The sequence below is a fragment of the Rana temporaria genome, chromosome 10 (genome assembly GCF_905171775.1).
Source record: "Rana temporaria chromosome 10, aRanTem1.1, whole genome shotgun sequence".
NCBI classification, from domain to species: Eukaryota; Metazoa; Chordata; class Amphibia; order Anura; family Ranidae; genus Rana; species Rana temporaria.
The window spans coordinates 88,630,877-88,653,236 of NC_053498.1; the positions used below are offsets into that span (position 1 = coordinate 88,630,877).

Consider the following 22,360-nt stretch of genomic DNA (forward strand, 5'->3'; position numbering starts at 1 on the left):
AGCCAATCGGCAGGCGTAGCGTGACTCGTGCATGCGCCGTAGGGAAACAGGCAGTGAAGCCGGAGCGCTGCACTTCCTGGTTCCCTCACCGAGGATGGTGGGGGGCAGCAGAGTGGCGAGCGATCGCTCGTCCTCTGGTGCGGAAGGCGCTGGACTCCAGGACAGGTAAGTGTCCTAATATTAAAAGTCAGCAGCTGCAGTATTTGTAGCTGCTGGCTTTTAATAGTTTTTTTTTCAGCGGACATCCGCTTTAAGTGTTCCCTTCACTGGAACTAAGGGGCCAAGCCCAACCCCTTAAGAACAACCCGACACCATATTCCCCCTAACACCAAATTATTTGGACCAGCGCACAAAGCAAGGTCCATAAAGACACAGATGAGCGAGTTTGGGGTAAAGGAACACACTCCTAAACCATGTGGACAGCCTTCCCAGAAGAGTTGAAGCTGTTATAGCTGCAAAGGGTGGGCCAACTCAATATTAAACCCTACAAACTAAGACTGGGATGCCATTAAAGTTAATGTGCGTGTAAAGGCAGGTGTCCCAATACTTTTGACAATATAGTATATATTGGTTTACCTTTTATGACTTGGCAACTTTAATCTCCACCTTTATGATTGATAATGTCCTTCACTTGTTTCCCTTTGTTCACACTCATTAAAATGAAATGTTTTATTTCCCATCTAATGTATATCTGTATATCAGGATGCAGTACGTTGCTATACATCATTATGATTTATTGATGTTGTTTTTATTCGACATTAAAAAAAATCAATCTGTTTTTTATGTAGCAATATCTCCTTGTGGTGACCCTCCTGTAATTGAGGATGGCTCTTTTGTGAAGTATGGAGATCCTGTGACAGGGATTAGAGCAAAGTATATATGCAGTCCAGGGTAAGTTTGGATTTCTACTTGGTTTTATTATCAAAGGTCTGTACATATGAATATACTTTTGTTAGATCCTGTTTATACTATTGTTTATGCAGCTTTTCATTACACTAAAAAATTTAAATAGTAATCCAGATCAGCGGAAGTCAACTTGAAAATTGACGGTCTCAAGTGCAGCTCCTGACACTTCACAATCGTGAATCGTGTTTCTCAACCTTTTTTCATTCTAGACACCATTTGAAAATCTGCACAAACTTGAGATATTCCTTTCTAAAATAAAAAAGTAAAAAACTAATAGTTTGATAGTGGATGTAAACCCGAAAATGTTTTATTTATTTATTTTATTTTTTTATTTATTTTTTGATGTCACAATGTACAGTATAACTTTTTCTATCATCTGTGCCCAGTCTTGCCACACAGAGTTAATCCAGCTCTGAGCAATCCTCTTTTATTGTTCAATAAAACAGACTCAAGCCTCGTACACACGACAGAGAAACTCGACAGAATCCATCAAGAAACTTGGTGGCAAAGCTTTTTTGCCGAGGAAAACGGTCGTGTGTACGTTTTTCATCGAGGAAACTGTCGAGGAACTCGACGAGAAAAAAAGAGAACAAGTTCCCTTTTTCCTCGACGGGAGTCTCAATTTCCTTGTCGTGTTCCTCGTCGGGCTGGTTTTCGACGAGAAACTCGAGCGTGTGTATGCTAAGAAACCCGCGCATGCTCAGAATAAAGTATGAGACGGGAGTAAAAGTAGCGTTTGTAATGGAGATAACACATTTTTAAAGCTGTAACAGACTGAAAAGTGCAAATCGTCTCTTACCAAACTTTTACTTAACACGCAGTAACATGAGATTAGCAAAAGCAGCACCAAGGGTTGTACAAGTGGAATCGAACTTCCCCTGCCATTGTATGTGTCGTACGTCACCGCGTTTGAGAACGAGGACATTTTGTCTTGACTGTGTGTACGCAAAGCAAGCTTGTCGAGTTACTCAACAAGCCTAACAAAAAACTCGTCAAGGAAAACGATGTGTCTTTTCCGACGAGTTCCTCGGTCGTGTGTACGAGGCCTTACAGAGAAAAACCTTAGTCCGTTCCGCCCCCTTGCTGTGAATGACAGTTTATTTACATATGTCATGCACTAGCCTGGAGACAGGCATTATTTTTAAATTCCCACCCCCACTCCTTTTCTGAAGTCATGTGGTTACTTTTCTGGATTTTGACTGGATGTTAGTGATCATAGCAGAATTTAGTGTAAGAAATACATAGGAAAAAATGCATGTTGACAAGGGTAGTGTAGAGGAGGGTGGGGAGTCTACTGACATCACGACTCCACCCACAGAGCTCCAGACAACAGATCCACCCACTGAATCTGCAGTTTTTCAGTTCTTATAACAGACAGAGGGGAGATATTTGACAGGTAAGGATACATGCATGAGGCATGTATATCCTTATAGATCAGCACTATGGCAGTAGTTTAGAAAGGATGAGAGTGCGTTTACATCCACTTTAAAGCAGCAACGTCCACACACGTAGAACACCCAATGTTAGAGGTGATTTATACTTCCAAAGCAAATAAACCTTTGCACACTGGTATTGCAAAAAAATGTGTGTCTCTTCACCCTCGGTTTCTCTTCCTCACTCAGCTAATGTGACTCGAGTGCTGATAAAGAGGGGGAGGGGAAGGGTAAACAAGGATTCTGGGCAGGTGCTCCACATCTCCCTTATCAACCCATGATGTCACCAGTAGGTGGGATGCTGACGTCAGGAAGGTTGCAATGGTGTACGTGACACCCCATGGCTTGGGGTAAGTAAAAGGCAGGTTTCGTCCACCCACTGGCTGGTACACAATTTTTGGCCAATATTTAGGCGTTTTGCCTGCTGAAGAAATCTGACTGAAAGAGGCTGACTTAGACAACCCATTCAAAATGAAGAAGTTATAACACACCTCAATGTTGGACTAGCTGTGTTATTTGTAATGTACTCAAATTGACATTGAAAAGAAAGCAAGAGTAAAAAAGAAAAAAAAACACTGGTGTCATTGGGAATAAACATATCCCCCATCATTGGAGTCAGTGGCAATAATAATAGCCCCCCATCATTGGAGTCAGTGGCAATAATAATAGTCCCCATCACTGGAGTCAGTGGCAATAATAATAGTCCCCATCATTGGTGTCAGTGGCAATAATAATAGTCCCCATCATTGGAGTCAGTGGCAATAATAATAGTCCCCATCACTGGAGTCAGTGGCAATAATAATAGTCCCCATCACTGGAGTCAGTGGCAATAATAATAGTCCCCATCATTGGTGTCAGTGGCAATAATAATAGTCCCCACCATTGGAGTCAGTGGCAATAATAATAGTCCCCATCATTGGATTCGGTGGCAATAATAATATCCCCCACCATTGGATTCAGTGGCAATAATAATAGTCCACATCATTGGTGTCAGTGGCAATAATATTAGACTTTATCACTGGAGTCAGTGGCAATAATATTAGCCTTCATCACTGGAGTCAGTGGCAATAATAATAGTCCCCATCATTGGTGTCAGTGGCAATAATAATAGTCCCCATCATTGGAGTCAGTGGCAATAATAATAGTCCCCATCATTGGAGTCAGTGGCAATAATAATAGTCCCCATCATTGGAGTCAGTGGCAATAATAATAGTCCCCATCATTGGAATCAGTGGCAATAATAATAGTCCCCATCATTGGTGTCAGTGGCAATAATAATAGTCCCCATCATTGGAGTCAGTGGCAATAATAATAGTCCCCATCACTGGAGTCAGTGGCAATAATAATAGTCCCCATCATTGGTGTCAGTGGCAATAATAATAGTCCCCACCATTGGAGTCAGTGGCAATAATAATAGTCCCCACCATTGGAGTCAGTGGCAATAATAATAGTCCCCATCATTGGATTCGGTGGCAATAATAATATCCCCCACCATTGGATTCAGTGGCAATAATAATAGTCCACATCATTGGTGTCAGTGGCAATAATATTAGACTTTATCACTGGAGTCGGTGGCAATAATATTAGCCTTCATCACTGGAGTCATTGGCAATAATAATAGTCCCCATCACTGGTGTCAGTGGAAATAATATTAGCCTTCATCATTGGAGTCAGTGGCAATAATAATAGTCCCATCATTGGAGTCAGTGGCAATAATAATAGTCCCCATCACTGGAGTCAGTGGCAATAATAATAGTCCCCATCACTGGAGTCAGTGGCAATAATAATAGTCCCCATCACTGGAGTCAGTGGCAATAATAATAGTCCCCATCACTGGAGTCAGTGGCAATAATAATAGTCCCCATCATTGGAGTCAGTGGCAATAATAGCCCCCATCATTGGAGTCAGTGGCAATAATAATAGCCCCCCATCGATGGAGTCAGTGGCAATAATAATAGTCCCCATCATTGGAGTCAGTGGCAATAATAATAGCCCCCATCATTGGAGTCAGTGGCAATAATAATAGCCCCCATCATTGGAGTCAGTGGCAATAATATTAGCCCCCCGGCATTGATGTCAGTGGCCGCAATAATAACCGTCAGCGCTGGTGTCCATGGATACAATAACTCCCTGCATTGATGTCAGTATCAGCAATAATAACCTCCGAGAATGATGTCAATGATTTCAATGATAACCCTCATCCCTGGGGTCAGTGGCCCCAGTGATAACCTCCAACATTGGTGTCATTGCTCACAATTATGACCTCCAACATTGATGTCATAAGCCACAATAGTAAACCCAACGGTCCTAAGATAGAAAATATATTAGGAAGGAAAACCTTTCCTGTACAGATAAATAATCAAATTTTCTCCCCATACAGCTTCAGGCTTGAAGGTCAGGATGTGACAGAGTGCCTTGAAAACAACACATGGACGAATCCTGCTCCTCTGTGCCAAAGTATGTCCTGCATGTTTTGTTGTTTCCCTCAATGAATTAAATATTTAATTATATGTAAAAGTCTAAAACATTTTATTGCATTCTGCACGCTAGTATACTATATTCACTCAGGGCTGTCTTTAATGTTGATTGGACCCATGCAATTTTTCTCTCCACCTGCTCTGAGACATACAATAAATATCAGCTAGACTTAAAATCAGTTTACTGTATCAGATCAGACAGTGATTGCTATTTGTTGCTAGAGGTTACAGGATATCATTACCACGTACTGACTGGTTGCTGGAGGTTACAGCATGCATTACGGCTCACTGAGTAGTTGCTAGAGGTTACAGCACATGATTTCTTCTTGTTGATTGGTTGCTAGAGATTCCTATACAGTAATACTGCTCACTGGTTGCTAAAGGTTACAGCATATCATCTCTTCACTGCAGAGGGGCGTGATATACATATGAATACCGCCTTTATTTACATATGAATGTCGCCGGCCTCAGCTATTTACATATGAATCCTGACGCTATTTACATATGCATTCTCCTGTTATTTGCATATTACATGTAAACATAGGGTCTGCAGGTGAGTCTTTTGTACACAACAATAGGGCAGAGCTGGGCAGCATTAGAAGCAGCACTTCACACTGAGTTATCAGGACACAGCACATGACTAAAACTTCAAGGGACAGCAGGAATTTAAACTGGGATAGTTGGCAAGTATGAGGCAGCTGATTTGGGCCCCACAACAATGACAGGGCCCAGGGCAGCTTCCCCTTTTGCCCTTCCTTAAAGATGGCCCTATATTCACTATACGATAAGAACACTGTGGGGGTTATTTACTAAAGCTGGAGAGGGAAAAATCTGGTGCAATTCTGCATAGAAACCAATCAGCTTCCAGGTTTCATTGCCAAAGCTTATATGAACAAGCTGAGGTTAGAAGATGATTGGCTACCATGCACAGCTGCATCAGATTCTGAGTGTACCGGTTTTAGCAAATCGCCCCCTGTGTACTACATTTTTTGTCCTGAACCTTTGCTTGCATTTTGTTTTTGCAAGTTTGGCCTTTGTTGGCAGGTGCCCTGCGTTATCTCTAGTTTCTGTCTATAAAACAAAGTTTTTTTTTTGTGTACTACGTGACCTTTCCACACTGTCATTAACTAATGTAGTAGAGATCCACCAGTGCCAAGCAGGGCAAAGGACAACCTGTGATGTCACTGGAAGGCAGGTAAAAATTAGGTATGTGTATAGGTAATTTCTTTAAAAAAATATACATGCAGAGGGAGAGCTAGAGGCAAGAAAGGAGGGGAAGTAAGTTATATATATAAACAAAACATAGAGAGGGCACAATGGACTATAAATGGTGCATATGAGCAATCAATTTGAAGTTATTTTTACTTTATCTTTATTCACATAAGATTAATGGATAAAAACATGCATATAAAAAGGCTGAACAATGAAATCCCTATTCAGTATGGTGGACTCCCTTGTAGACTCCAAATATGTACAGGGGGTCCTAATTCACCATGATGTTACCTTTACGCATCTCGTGGAATAACCTGCTTTTTCAGGAGGGCTCTAAGGGGTAATTGTCTAGATTAGTGATGGTGAACCTTGGCACCCCAGATGTTTTGGAACTGCATTTCCCATGATGCTTAACTACACTGCAGAGTGCATGAGCATCATGGGAAATGTAGTTCCAAAACATCTGGGGTGCCAAGGTTCACCATCACTGGTCTAGATCATCTTAAATCTAAAAAAAATTGTGAGCAAAACATCACTTCAGAGCATATGTACGCATACAAAGAATAAAGAATAAATGCATGCAAGTGTATATAAAAATACACCCAATATTACAATGCATTGTGCTACCGGTAATTTACTCCTTGGAGTCGAGCTTTTACTTTACCTAGATGCCAACCAGGATAATGCATCCCCTCCTGGAACCCCCGGTTTGTCAAGAGTAAGGGCCCCAAATGGGACCAGCTAGGGGGAAGGTAGGTATCAGGAGATCAAACTAATAATTGTATATATCTATATACATTATATGTATGTACTGTATGTAACCTATGGAGATCTATACCTACGTAGTAAGTACCTACTTAGTTAAAATTAGTGCACAGTGCCTGTATCTTATGTGAATAAAGATTGTAAAAATAACTTTAAATTGTTTGTCTTTATGCACCAATTAAAGTCCACAGTGTCCTCCCGTCCGTTGTTACATGCAGAAGCATGTAACAACGGTGCAGGGATGATGATGACATCATTGACCTAATATGCCCACATGACCATATTTGATCACATTTGATCACTTACATTGTCCAAACATGGCCATCTGGCTGTATTAGGTCAATGATGTCACTAACATCCCCAGACTCGGTTTGGCTGGAGCCTTAGCTCATCTCTACTCATGATGACAAATTAGGCTTAGGCCGCGTACACGCGATCAGTCCATCCGATGAGAACGGTCCGAAGGACCGTTGTCATCGGTTAACCGATGAAGCTGACTGATGGGCTGATGTGCCTACACACCATAGGTTAAATAACCGATCGTGTCAGAACGCAGTGACATAAAACACAACGACGTGCTGAAAAAAATAAAGTTCAATGCTTCCAAGCATGCGTCCACTTGATTCTGAGCATGCGCGGGTTTTTAACCGATGCTTTTGCATACTAACGATCGGTTTTGACCTATCGGTTAGCCGTCCATCGGTTAAATTTTAAAGCAAGTTCTAATTTTTTTGACCGAAGGATAACTGACCGATGGGGCCCACACACAATCGGTTTGGACCGATGAAAACGGACCTTCAGTCCGTTTTCATCAGTTTTGTCCGATCGTGTGTACGCGGCCCTACTCTAAGGCCCCATATACACGGGAGGATTTATCCGCGGATACGGTCCAGCGGACCGTTTCCACGGATAAATTCTCTCGAGGATTTCAGCAGATTTTAATGCGATGGAGTGTACTCACCATCGCATTGAAATCCGCGCCGAAATCCTCTGGCGATGACGTGTCGCGCCGTCGCCGCGATTATGACGCGGCGACGTGCGCGACGCTGTCATATAAGGAATTCCACGCATGCGTCGAATCATTACGACGCATGCGGGGGATCCCTTTCCTACGGATGGATCCGGTGAGTCTATACAGACCAGCGGATCCATCCGTTGGGATGGATTCCAGCAGATGGATTTGTTTGGCATGTCAGCAAATATTCGATCTGCTGGAATCCATCCCAGGGGAGAAATATCCGCGGAAACAGATCCGCTGGAGTGTACACACCATAGGATCTATCCGCTGAAACCCATTTGCTGGGATTTTTCCGCGGATGGATTCTATTGTGTGTACGGGGCCTAACACTAACAGAAGATTAACTGTTTTTCATTTTGTAAAGCAACAAACATGTCTAAAATAAATTTCAGAGCCCTTGTTCAAAACCTTTGAGAAATTAACATATTTGGTCTCATAGATACGTGTAATTGGATCACCATTGGGAAAATATTGAATTCTGAAAACTGCATGTGGTAAATACTAATGATGGCATTGAAGATACTAACTTCCTATATTTCTTTTTATATTTCTTTGAAGGTGAAACAAAGTATAATTAAGGGCATATTCAATTATTCCCATGGTTTAAATACTAATAAAAACAGTTGCTGCTGCAGTTCAAGCACCTCTGGCATAAGGTTGCCATTTGTCCCCGTTTTTCAGAGAAGTCCCCATTTTAGGGGGTCTTCTCTTAGAAAACAAATGTCCTTGCCACATCCCGGCCACAAAGAAAGTGTAAACATTACACTATGCAGGTGCCTCGGCTACCCCAGTATGGCACTGCTGATCTGTATAGACAATTGCACATACAAGCTAATACGTGTGTATTGTCATTTTGGGGGTGACTTAGGCACCTGCACAGTGTAGTGTTTACCCTGCACTGCCTGGCGGCCTGGGACATCCTGGGAATAAGCGTTAGGAGACACCCCCACTCCACTAGAGATTCATCTGACATAATTACTCCTGTTCTCCATGTGATACATACTCTTGACATCTGCACTGTGTGCGTTAAAGGGGTTGTAAAGGTTCATGTTTTTTCACCTCAAGGTGGAGGTTCACCCAAAAACGTAATTTTTAACATTAGATTAAGGCTCATTTTTTCAAGGGGAATCGGGTGTTTTTTTTTTAAATCGAAGCAGTACTTACCGTTTTAGAGAGCGATCTTCTCCGCCGCTTCCGGGTATGGGCTGCGGGACTGGGCGTTCCTATTTGATTGACAGGCTTTCGACAGGCTTCCGACGGTCGCATACATCGCGTCACGATTTTCTGAAAGTAGCTGAACGTCGGTGCGCAGGCGCTGTATAGAGCCGCACCGACGTTCGGCTTCTTTCGGCTACTCGTGACGCGATGTATGCGACCGTCGGAAGCCTGTCGGAAGCCTGTCAATCAAATAGGAACGCCCAGTCCCGAAGACCATACCCGGAAGCGGCGGAGAAGATCTATCTCTAAAACGGTAAGTACTGTTTCGATTTAAAATAAAAACACCCGATTCCCCTTGACAAAACGAGCCTCAATCTAATGTTAAAAAAAAAATTTCGGGTGAACTTCCGCTTTAATGCATTCTGTGCAGTTTTATTGAGCAAAGCTAAGGCAGAAAACACAATTTAAGCCCTGGCTCACATTGGTGCAATTTGACATGTCAAATCGGCGGAAATTGCTGGCAATGGCACTGTCCCAAAAACAATTACATTACAATTAATACATTAATTACAAAAAACAAACAACCTACAATGTAAAGTAGTAAGTGTACAGCTTGTATAATAAAGTGTAATTTCTTCAGTGTTGTCACATGAAAAGATATAATAAAATATTTACAAAACTGTAAGGGGTGTACTCACTTTTGTGAGCTACTGTATATACTGCTGATGAGAAAAGGTATTTAGCAGTTTATATTTACTAAAATAATTGCATTTCCATGTTCTGTGTACTGTGGGAGACCAGATATAGTGAATGCGGGGTCCTGGGTTAAGTAACACTTACAGGTTTTGTCCATTCCTTAGCCAGTGGCTGGTAGTCACTGGCTAAGGAATGAAAGATAGAAAAAGCAGACTGATGAACTCACCTCTTTGTCACTCTGCTGTCAGAAGGCTTCTTGTTAGCTCATTAATGATATGACCTAAATTGACTGGCTCATTGTGGTGCTTTACTTTGTGTGTCTAAGCTCTGCTTTACAGAGGCTGATGCAAAGTAAATAGGCATACTCACACTGCTTGCCTTAAAAAGAATCAATTTACCCCTTAACAGCACCTCCAAGCAGCCCTATAAAGTAGCTTTAATGTCCAGGAGATGACATGGCTTCTGTATCATGTGACCAATGTGATTGGCTTTCACAGACACATGATCACATCCAATAGCCTGTGCTGGGAGCGCACAGTGCGCATGCTCTCAGCACAAAACCTCATGCCACCATTAATGCATGTGTGTGGTGGCTGGACATTAAAGTCCACCTTTCTGGCAGCTGCATAAATGCGTCATGTGGTCAGATATATGACGAGGATATAATAATGTTTACAGAGCTACATTTATTTGCATTTTTTACACCTGTCTGGAGTTTGGCATTAACATGTTTTGCATATTAATAAAACGTTTTAATTAGTCGCCTCCTAACCTGTTATACCCTTAAAGCAGAGTTCCACCCTAAAAATTTACTTTCTAAAAACAGCTTGCCTTTAATGGAAAAAAAAATGTTTTACTCACTTCTATCTGGCTGTTACTAGGCAGATTTTGTAATCTGCCAAGTTCCTGGTTCTAGGTGGTTCAACTTCCTGTCCTAAGACCCCATTGCCTCCTGGGAAATGATGACACTCATGAAATTAAAAAGACACACATATGGAAAGTGAAGAGCGCTGCGCACCCCGATATATTGTGGCAAGGAAATTTTTCCCCAGTGGGGTTTTTTAGCAGCGAAAATTCCAACAATTACAAAATTATATGTTAAAAGGGTTTATTAAATGTGTATATTTGGACACAATTTGTGTCCAAATATACACATTTAATAAACCCCTTTAACATATAATTTTGTAATTGTTGGAATTTTCCCTACTAAAAAACCCCACTGGGGAAAAATGTCCTTGCCATGATGACACTCATTTCCCAAGAGTCTCTGGGCATTACTGTGCCTAAAAATCACCCAGCATGCACCTCTCCCTGAAAACCAGGAAGAAAAAGGAACTAGGCTTCACATGCCCATACATATGATGGCTACGGCCACAACATGAGCTGGAGGATATAAGGCAAGTGTTTGCAATTATTTCTTGAATGATTTGGGAGCTATTAATATGGTTTAGGGACTATTTAATGTGATTAATTTTAGCTTGCAAAAAAAAAAAATTATAAGAAAGAAAAAAACTGCGCTATTCAAATAGTAACATTCAAAGAGAGTACTCAACAGGTTAATAAACAGATTGAGTATAGAAGGAGGCAGCAGCTAGCATGCAATGCACAAACAATATAGACAACAAGGGGTTAAAGCTGCGCCAATGCACCAAAAACTTTTTTAAAAGTCCACTTAGACTAAAAGTTGTTAAACATATGTGTACAGTCCTCGGGGTACACTTTCACTGTGAGTCCTGTACGATATGCTCCTAATCACCACCGTGACTATCATATATATGCACACTCTCGTGAGAACCCGCCACCAGGTGTCAAAGCCTCTTACCAGACAGGGCAAGCTCAGTTTGCAGTCGGCTATAGCCCAGCCGCGGCCTTTAACGTTGTAATGAACCCACAGGTTACAAATTCCTGGAACTGGCTTCTTTCACTTCCACAAGCTCCACCAAATAGTCATGTGTAAACAGAGAGGATGCAACATAGCGCAACTCCGCATAACATATTTTATTAAAAGAAGTAAGTTGTACTTACAAAAACACAGTTAAAATCAGTCATGTAAAAATTTGCCGGCCGGCAAGCGAACGGAGCCCTTCCTCCTCGGTGTGGTGACTACACGTCCTCCCAGACGCGTTTCGTCATAAGACAGACGTTTTCAATGGGATTATGCCTGGAACCCCGCTTTAATGATGCATATTTTCTACATGCAGGGCTCTACATGCAGGGCTGTAAATTTTTACTAAAAACCAATACCGTGGGCATGTAGGCTTGCACTGTTTGCTGCCAGTATGATCTGCCTGTAACTGAGTTTATTTTTTATTTTTTTTTCAGAAATATATTGCCCTCCACCTCCAGAAATCAATGAAGGTATTCTTGTGGCAGTGAAGAAAAGAGAGTATGATATCTCTGAAGTAGTATATTATATGTGCAAAAGAAACTTTATTATAGATGGATCATATAGTATAACCTGTTTGGCCAATGGCCAGTGGTCTGAAGGCCCTGCCTGCAGAGGTAAGTTATACAACTTTGTGGACTCCCGCTAAACTAATGAAATGCTCTGTCATATGCAATGCAGGCTGACTATCTTGTGCAGAAATCTCTAGTCATATGCAGGGCTGGACTGGGACTAAAATTTGGCCCTGGACTTCATCTAGACTGGCCCACTTTGACAGGTCTCTCCCATGGTGGCCGGACAACTCCCACACCCCCCCGGCCACCCAAGCCCCCTCTTCCCCTTCACTAGCCACTAGCCGTTCTACTTTATTAGAGTAGAACGGCCGGTACTGGTACTCTTATAGGCAGTACCAGTGTGGAAGCTAGACATTATTTTACCCGGGGCAAAGAATCAGTTTGGTGCCCCCCTTATGGGACAAGATTAGGCAGAAGTGAGAAACTCGCAGGCCATAGCTGTTGAGTCAGCTGTCTGTCCCCTTCCCCATGCTTCTCTGTCATCCCCTCTGCTCCTCTGGTCCTCCCCCTGCTTCTTTGTTCCCCCCAGGTGAGCGCTGCGGGGAGGGAGAGGAGGTGAGTGCTGCGGGACGGGAGAGACAGAGGAGCGGAGGGGGGCGGCAGTCTGCTGTCACTGAAGCTGGCCCACTGAGCCATCGGCCCACCGGGAAACTCCCTGTAGTCCCAATGGCCAGTCCATCCCTGGTCATAGGCCTTGAATGTTATGTGGATTTCAGCACTTTTCCATATATAGTACTTATGACCATGAAACCAAAAGACTAATATAATTTCATTAAACTGTACATTTTACGTTAAAGGATGGGTTATTTAATATGTAATACCTGGTGCTTAGTATACGTGAATGTAAAGTACCTCTGATCTAGTCCACTCCTATCCTCTAACAGCCCTACATTTGCTGAAATCCAGGCAGATATAAAAAAGAGAAAACAAATGTAAATGTATATTTATTACAAACCCTTAATGCATTTTTTTAAGCACGCTTGTTTATTGTAAAACGCTGTTCCTCTCGACAGGAAAAAAAAAAAATCTGCGTTAAAAACTCACCTAAGCTGCTTTTTTTCAAACCAGTTTAGCAGTGTTTGGTATTTGGGAATTTATTTATTTCATTGCCAAGAATTTTAGTATACAGTATTCTGGCTATTGAAATGAATAAACGCTAAAGTGCTAAAGGCGCCTGCTCCTGGATGAACTGGCAGTGGTTTTGTTTTTTCCTGCCTGTAAACTCTCCCGCCACTAAAAGTCTATGGGGTTGGTTTACTAAAGGAAAATAGACAGTTGCCCGCTGCAAGGTTGCTCCAGAGTCTAGTAAATGATGTAAGGCTTCAAATAGCAAAGAATACCCAATCACGTGCAAGGAAAAAAACAAAAAAAAACAGCATTTTTGCTTGTACATGATTGGATGATAGACATCAGAGTTTCTGCTCATTCACTAAGCACTGGAGCAACTTCACTTACAAGGAAGTCTTACAGGAGAGCAGAGGTAGGCCCTGATTAGTCTGTCTCTGATCCTTCCTTGACCAATCACAGGTGGGAGATGAGTGTTGCTGGGGGGGGGGGGGGCTGATTGGGCTGTTTTACGTAAAGCGGAGCTCCAGGCTCCTTCAGAAAAAATTAGGAGGTCGGCAGCTACAAATACTGTAACTGCTGACTTTTAATATTAGGACACTTACCTGTCCCCGAGTCCAGCGGTGACTTCCCTTTGGACCATCTCGGCTAAGGGAAACTGGCAGTGAAGCCTTGCAGCTGGTTCGCTTCTGCACGTGTGCGAAGGGTGCTGTGCTTTGTGAATGGCCGGGCAGCAGGGGAAGGAGGAGGGGGTCTGAACATCCTGCTGAGTTTGCCACAGCAAAGTAACCCAGAATTGGAAGCGGGTACCTGTCAAAACGAGGTAGCCAAGGGGGGAGGAGTCAAACAAACAGAGCTTCCCTTTTTGGGTGGAGCTCCACTTTAACTGCAGAACAGAAGAGTCGGGTCTTCAGCTTGGCTGTGCTTTCTATCAGAGCTTTGTAAATATATGGTCTTAATGGACAGGTATACAGTACAAAACATTTGTTGTCAAAAACAGCTCCCATGTATATATTTTAATAGTGTATATAGTTGTTTGCCTGTTTTCATCATCTAGGGCTCCATTTGGGTTAAAAAATAACGTAATGTATCTTATATTATTGCTACCAGCAATGTGTAACTAACTATTCAGAGTGTTGTGTACATTTTTACTACATTTTGTGCATTGATAATCATGAACCATACACTGAAAATATTGAAAATGTTACTTAAAGCGGCAGTTCCCCCTCCAAAAAAGTTTTACCCTTAGATTGATGCTCATTTTGTCTAGGGGAATCGGCTAGTTGTTTTAAAATCTACGCTGTACTTACCGTTGTAGAGAGCGATCTTCTCCGTCGCTTCCGGGTTTGGGCGTTCCTTCTTGATTGACAGTCTTCCGGTCGCATCCATCGCGTCACGATTTTCCGAAAGTAGCAGAACGACGGTGCGCAGGCGCCGTATAGACCCGCGCCGACGTTCGGCTTCTTTCAGGCTACTCGTGACGCGATGGATGCGACCGTCGGAAGCCTGTCAATCAAGAAGGAACGCCCAGTCCCGAAGACCATACCCGGAAGCGACGGAGAAGATCGCTCTCTACAACGGTAAGTACAGCGTCGATTTTAGAACAACTAGTCGATTCCCCTAGACAAAATGAGCATCAGACTAAGGGTAAAACTTTTTTGGAGGGGGAACTACCGCTTTAAAGAGTGTACAACTAACTGTGATGGTTGATCATTGCTATTCACACAGCTAGGTGTAAAGTGCCAGTGCAGCGAAGCCGGGTCGTCTACAAAGGGAGAAAAGTGTGGGTCACGGAGATTGAAGAAGGTCTAGTGCATCATGCCGAGACTGTTACATTTTTCTGCCGAAACACTACCCAAGCCTGCAGCTATACAGCCTCCTCCAAGTGTTATGATAGCGTTCTTTCCCCTCCCATCTGCTATGAGGGTAAGCTATGTGTGAACTTATTTCATTGCAGCATGCAGAGGTATTTTCTTAAAGGAATGCAATCAGCAAAATGTACAAAATTCCATATTCCATAACTAGTTTTGTTTTCACCTTTCATCAGGTAAGAGCAATCAGAGCAGTGAAATGGGGATTTCTTATATAATATAAAGCAGCTCCAGATTGTCAGGAATAAAATATTGGCCAATTACAATGATCTTAGCAGATTTCATTGCAGATCTATAACTGCCAATGTTCAGTAGATACGGCAATAGACTATGGCAGCAACTGCTTCAAACAGACTGCTAAGCAGAAGGGTCTGCCTGTAAAACCCACAAGATCAGGTCCAGTGGGAAAAAATATAATAGATGCATCTCTGTGACTTCTGTAAACTTGCAATGGCTTTGGCTAGTATATCCCCAAGGAGGGAAGGATCACTGTATCAAATCTAAGTGCTGGGAATGCCTAAGATGTTACCATAAACTCTGTGCAGACTACTGGATAAAGCAGAGAGCCAATCACAGGGGGCAAGATATCCAGGGATGTTCTCTACATCTGTGCAGAGCAGTGTTGCCATGGTTGAAAAGATGTGATGTTTGCATTTTTTTCTGCAGTTTTACAGAATCTTAGCTAGCTGCAGATTTTTAAAGTGGTTGTAAACCCTTTACAACCACTTAATGCTACAGGTAAGCCTATAATAAGGTTTACCTGTAGCTACCCAGGATATCCCGTATCCCGAAGGCGTACGAAGCCGGAAGCCTGTCGGATCTTAGCCAAAAGCCGTCGTATCTTGTTTGTGAATCACAAATAACAATACGACGCGGCAAATTCGAAAATATGCCGGAGTATCAGTAGATACTCCAGCGTATCTCGTCTGAGAATCTGGCCCTATGTGCTCAGTCTTTACTAGCAGCAACAGGTCAATGGCAGCAATGCCCTCTCACCCGTCCCAGAAATACAGCTCACTTGCAGAAGCCAATGCATATGTAAGTCGCGCACGCATATATAAACGGTATTTGCACCACACATATGATGAATCGCTGTGAGCATTAGAGCGAGAGTAATCTTTTAGTGCTAGGCCTCCTCTGTAACTCTAAACGGGTAACCTGTAAAGGTGTTTAAAGCTTCACCTATAGAGATTTTTAAGTACCATAGTTTGTCGCCATTCCACGAGTATGCGCAATTTAAAAGCATTACAGGTATTTATTTACTCGGCGTAACATTTTTTACAATAAAGTAGCTAAACATTGAGTAATTTATTTATTTATTATTAACGTGTATTTTTTCCCTAAAAATTGCGTTGGCAAAACCACTCCGCAAATACTGTGTGACATAAATTGCAACAATCGCTATTTAAATCCCTAGGGTCTCTGCTAAAAAAATGTATAAAGTTTAAAATGTTTAAAGTGGAGGTTCACCCAAAAAAATCAATTTTTAACATTAGATTGAGGCTAATTTTACTGAGCAGAATCGGGTGTTTTTTTTAAATGAATGCAGTACTTACCGTTTTAGAGATAGATGTTCTCCCGCCGCTTCCGGGTATGGGCTGCGGGACTGGGCGTTCCTATTTGATTGACAGCCTTCCGACGGTCGCATACAGTGCGTCACAAGTTCCCGAAAGTAGCCGAACGTCGGTGCGCAGGCGCCGAATAGAGCCGCACCGACGTTCGGCTTCTTTTGGCAACTGGTGATGTGCTGTATGCGACCATCGGAAGGCTGTCAATCAAATAGGAACGCCCAGTCCCGAAGATCATACCCGGAGGCCACGGAGAACATCCATCTCTAAAACGGTAAGTACTGCATTCATTTAAAAAAAAAAACACCCGATTCTGCTTAGTAAAATTAGCCTCAATCTAATGTTAAAAAAAAAAATTTCGGGTGAACTCCCGCTTTAAGTAGATTTCTTGCAAAAAATTCTGTTGTTAGAGTCTTCTAGAATCCATGCTATGCACGAAACATGTTACCCTGTCTGTACCGCAAAAACATTGCTGTAAAATAGCCCATGTCTGTGTAGCTTTCATAATTTGTTTTGTATTATCCTCTCATGCATGCATGTTTTTTGCCATCCTGAACCTGTTTTGTATTATGGAATTCTAAGCTTGCGCCTGTTTAGTATACTGCAAATTACGGTTAGTCCTTGTCTGATTATTTGGCTGATTACCCATCCTGTAGATTATCTCTTAAAGGAACTATCCTACATTCACGTACAGCCATTTAAATACAATGTTTATCCTGATGAAATTGTGATTGCCATGTAACTGAAATCTCCCGTGGGTTCAGCCCTAATACATTGAAGCATTCATTTTAATGTTCAAATATCAAAAGTTGGAAGGAAAACATTCCAGGTTAGAAAGAGGTTCTCTTTGCTGGAGTTTCCATGACAACCTCTGTTTTTTTGCAGTTCTTTGCTGCTCATTGCAGAAGACTGATGGAATTATACTGATTCTCCCTTGCTGCCATTTGACACGAGTTGCATTACACCTGTTTAATAAACTGGTCTCAGAATGAGCAATGAGGGCCAGTGGTCAGTCTGGGGTGTGGTAGCAGGTCACATCCACAAGTTTCAAATCAAATGAAACATGATTCATTTGTTTAACTAAAGTGTGTTTTTTTTTTGTCTCTGTTAATTACGTTTTTGGAGTGTTTACAAATATCTAAACTGATCTACTTTGTCACCTTTTTAATGAGACTATTTGTATCGGGGGGCAGAAGCAGATGCTCAGCAGGCAGCTTAGTCAAATGCCTCCTAAATGTTGGGGCCATAGAAGTGAACTGAGACGTAGGTTAGCCACTTAAGCCCCGAACCATTATGCAGCTAAAGGACCAGGCCCCTTTTTGCGATTTGGCACTGCGTCGCTTTAACTGACAATTGCGCGGTCGTGCGACGTGGCTACCAAACAAAATTGTCGTCCTTTTTTCCCCACAAATAGAGCTTTCTTTTGGTGGTATTTGAGAAGAGAAGAGGGAAGAAGGCGATGCAGAAGACCAGGCCCCCGCTGGTAAAAGAGCTGGAAGAAAACAGCAGAGGTGCCCGGCAGAAGGGAGAGAAGAACCAGAGCGAGGGAGAAGACCCCCCGAAGTTGGAAGAAGACCCCCCGAAGTCGGAAGGGAGAAGACCGGCCCTGATAGTAAAAGAGCTGGAAGAAGATAGCGGGGGTGCCCGGCAGAAAGAACCGGAGAGCGGAGAAGTCGGAAGACCCCCGAAGTCGAAAGAAGACCCCCGGAGCTGCCTAATAAATTACTTTAAAAACCTGTGTAGTGTGTTTTTATTCTTGACACTTTTTACCCCTTGGTAAATTATTAAAGGGGTCTCCCAGATTCCTATAAGCTCCCCGCCCGCAGACCCCGACAACCAATGGCCAGGGTTGTCGGGAAGAGGCCCTTATCCCCAACAACATGAGTCAGCTCAGTTAGAGCACCTATGCAAAACGAATGAGAGGAGTAGTCCTGTGAAGGGGAGGCTCTTCTTAAAAACGGACCCAAATTTGAACTAGGACAAAGCGGCCCCATCCTGGTGTTTAAAGAAAAGGCCCCGCGCCCCGCTCCTCTGATCTCAAACCACTCCTGCACGGCCCGTTCCAGGCATGCAAGAAAGCTGAGAACACCACCCAGCATCACCCAAGCCCCCTTGCCACTCTGGTCAGTTTTGGATTTGCTAATGAACAGCAAAACCCTGTCACCCCGCTGTACAACATCAGCTACATCCAATCCCCTGCCACCATGCTTGGACCAGTACACCAGCTCACTAATCATCAATGCTCCAAATAAGGACAATCAAAAAGGCTGTCTTAAAGAGCGCAGCTTCTTATGCTGAAGAACAAATAACCCCCAGACAGCCCAAGATGGCCCCCAGCAGCTCAAAGGAGACCGGGCGGCGAGCATCCAATATGACCTTGCCCCGTCTGTAGCCCCACAACTCTCTCTTTACCATAAAATGCTTTGTGATGCCCCCGACCCCAGACAGCTGAAACAAAAAGGCCAAGCTGGCCATTTTGTGACTCATCTTGAAAATAGAGATCCACGTTCCTACCAATGAAGTACAACACAAACATAAACGATCGTTTTCGCAGGAGCAACCACCCACCTCACTTACCAGAACTTGCCATTTCCCCAAAACCTTCTCGTAAGCGGTCCAAGTGGCCGGGCACTCAGGATTCCGAATCAGCCCAGCTACAGTTTGAAGGCGATGTCCCACAAGTGGTCTGGACAGGGCACCCCATGCTGCTACGCTTCCGTTGCCAACATATAGAATCTGTCCCACTACAAGAGAGTCAACGCATCAGCCGTGTTCATGCCCGGCACATGCACTGCACAGACATAACAATTCAGACACAAAAGCTGAAGCACCAAATGTCACAGGAAACAGACCACCGATGGAGAAAAAGTGGAAATTTTGTTAATGGTCTGCACCACCCTCAGGTCCTCCAATTTATCAAGTGGGAGCCGGCATTCCATCCCCAACTTGTCGATAACAATACCCAGAAATGTTAATTTGGTGACAGGCCCTTCAGTCTTCTCAGCTGCCAGCCATACACCAGACACCTCGAAGACATGCTGCAGCGTGGTAAACAAAGTATGGCACACCCTGGAACCCGAAGGACTGATCACCAAAAAATAGTCCAGGTAGTAAATTATAGAATGCAAGCCTGACACATACTTCACCACCCATTCCAAGAATGAGCTAAAATCCACAAACAAGGAACAGGATATCGAACACTCCATGGGCAAGCAGAGATCCACAAAATATTGACCCTCCCAGATACAACCCAACAAGTGGAAACTGTGAGGAAGTACCGGCAGATGGCGAAAGGCCAACGCAATGTACGTTTTTGCCAAACTTACGAACCCAGTGCACCGCCTTATCGAAGGATGCATAGGATATGGCACATAGCTCACGGTCAATGGCATCTTTGACCGAATCACCTTATGGGTGTTAGAGATGGTGCATCAGCAGAAACAAATTGGGTTGTTTCTTAGGAACCACCCCCAGCAGAGAAACGACAAGACTATCCACTGGAGGGGAAGGAAAAGGGCCAGCCATTCTCCGAAAAGGCTCTCCAACATACTTTCCTAATGCTGAGAACTAGTTTATTACGGTTGGTACCATCTGCCATTTTCCAAATTATTCTTATGGTGCTTTAAAAATGGAACAACACCGTATCTGAGCACCACAAATCAAAAATGCTATTTAACTCATTTTAAGATTTAAAGCAAATTCACCCAACTATACATGTCTTATCGCTTTGGTTTGCTGAGAAATCCCATTGAACCCCCCCCCCCCCCCCAAGCATTTATGGCCATGGCCATCTTGAGTAAGGGCAGACGATTCATGTAGAATTTACTTCCTGGAATCCATCTGCCCTAAGCCCATGCTTGCAGACTGGAGGGTGTGCTTAGCTGGAAAAAAACTCCTCACCTCTTGAAGTCTCCTTGGATGTATGACAGCATTTGCCTAGGTCTGCAAACCAGGAAGTAACTGAAGAAATGTAAAAAAAAAAAAGTTTAATACAAGTAAATATGATATTCTTTCCTCTCTGTTTACTAATGCTAGCAGATAAGGATTAAAAATAGCCAGTGTTGACAGAGAGTGAAGTTCCGCTTTAACCACATGGAGCTTAGTGTAACAGGTTAAAGGAACACTAAAGGTTCGTTTTTTATTAGATCAATTGATTGCTGTAAGCTAGAGCATTTGAATATCACTTACCTCGTTTTTCCTTTTGACCTCCAAAATACAGTAAACCAGGTTTGCAAATGCCATTTCCTGTCTCTCCTCTTCTTGCTTTCCACCAGCATCTGAGCCGTTTTGCATGGTGGAAAGCAGAATGTGCTCACCCCCTCCATATGACTACAGCCCTGCATGAAGATGCTCTCTTATCCCTCACAGTCATGGAGGCTAAGCCTAATGGGAACTGTAGTTCCCATTAGGCCATGATGTAGCAAGAATGAATGCGCACCGCAAACCAGGAAGTCAGTGAGAATAATGATTCAGGAGTGCTGGAGGTGAATAAAACCGCTCGATTTCAACAGGTATCAAACTAGTTATAATGCAAAACATTACTTTCTACTTTATCAGCTACTGTCAGACTTTAATTTAAGAGGAAAATATTTTTGTCTTTACAACCCCTTTAAGTCACAAATTAGAACACTATCAGAAAAGGGTTAAAATGTTACTGCATACTGTAAAAAAATTCAAATCAAATGTTTAGTGCAAACGTGTACATGTTACCTCATTCATTCCCCTTAACTTGAAAGACAAGTGTTCTTTTAATTAAGAAACTCCTCAGCTATGAGGCACCCCTAAGCCATAAGAGGCTAATTTAGGCCTGTAGTTATTTATGTACTTGACAAAGCCACAAGGAGCCTTGTAACTATAGAATGATTATTAGCTTTAGGTCATCTGAGAGATGCACATCCCCATGAGTACAAATACTTTCTATGGTGACCTGAATATTTTCAAATACATGTTTTACTTTTCTTCAGAGCCAACCTGGGTACAGCACAATATTTTCCCCTGGAAGATCGTGTCCGAAATTGTATCATGCCAAGAGCCGTAACTGCTCTCTAAGAATTGGAGAAGAGATTCATATTATTCCCTTAGCTTTTTTCATCAGATGGAGAAGATGACAAGCTGCTCGCAGAATTACCTCTGGTCACCTCAGGATACTATACTGTAAATAGTGCTATTAACAGGAGAACCATTAATTGTAAGTTCTTTAAACAATCATTTCACCCAGGTGTTTTAGGGGTTGCCCAGATCAAGGCAATGTTACTCGTATATTCTGGAACTGCAAATACCCATAGCTCCCAACTGTCCCTGATTTCGAGGGACTGTCCCTGATTTGGAACAATGTCCCTCTGTCCCTCTTTCCCCTCATTTGTCCCTAATTTTGGTCTGATCTATATAGTTGTATATAAAATGCACTTTTTATCTTTCAAAAAGTGTTTCCCAGTGCTAAATCTTTAATCCAAATTCTAAATTACTGCATTTCTAAATTTTAAAAGCCAAATAAAGGAATAGTAGTGGTAAAAAAAGCCCTTTTGCATTTAATGAACCTTTTTTTTGGAGGTCTAATTATCCTTTAAGGGGGTGTGGCAGGAGGCGTGTTCTATGCCTACATACGTTTGCTAGTAGGTTTCCCTCATTCCCATCTCAAAATGTTGGGAGGTATGCAAATACCTGAACCCTATTTGGCTGCAAACGAGCACCAAAATTGAGCAATTACCCGTTAAAACAATCTCTTTAACAC

At 42.7% G+C, this 22,360-nt stretch overlaps 1 protein-coding gene across 1 annotated transcript in view; it reads left to right on the top strand.

The window, feature by feature from the left end:
* LOC120915293 (beta-2-glycoprotein 1-like) overlaps nt 1–21,982 on the top strand; it is a 67,806-nt gene extending 45,824 nt beyond the window's left edge. Inside the window, exons 4-8 of the mRNA XM_040325671.1 lie at nt 789–891; nt 4,720–4,796; nt 11,988–12,167; nt 14,919–15,116; nt 21,594–21,982. Coding sequence (XP_040181605.1) covers nt 789–891; nt 4,720–4,796; nt 11,988–12,167; nt 14,919–15,116; nt 21,594–21,667 — 632 coding nt within the window. The 3' untranslated portion in view covers nt 21,668–21,982. The remainder of the gene's footprint in view (nt 1–788; nt 892–4,719; nt 4,797–11,987; nt 12,168–14,918; nt 15,117–21,593) is intronic.
* Nucleotides 21,983–22,360: the final 378 nt, after the last annotated feature.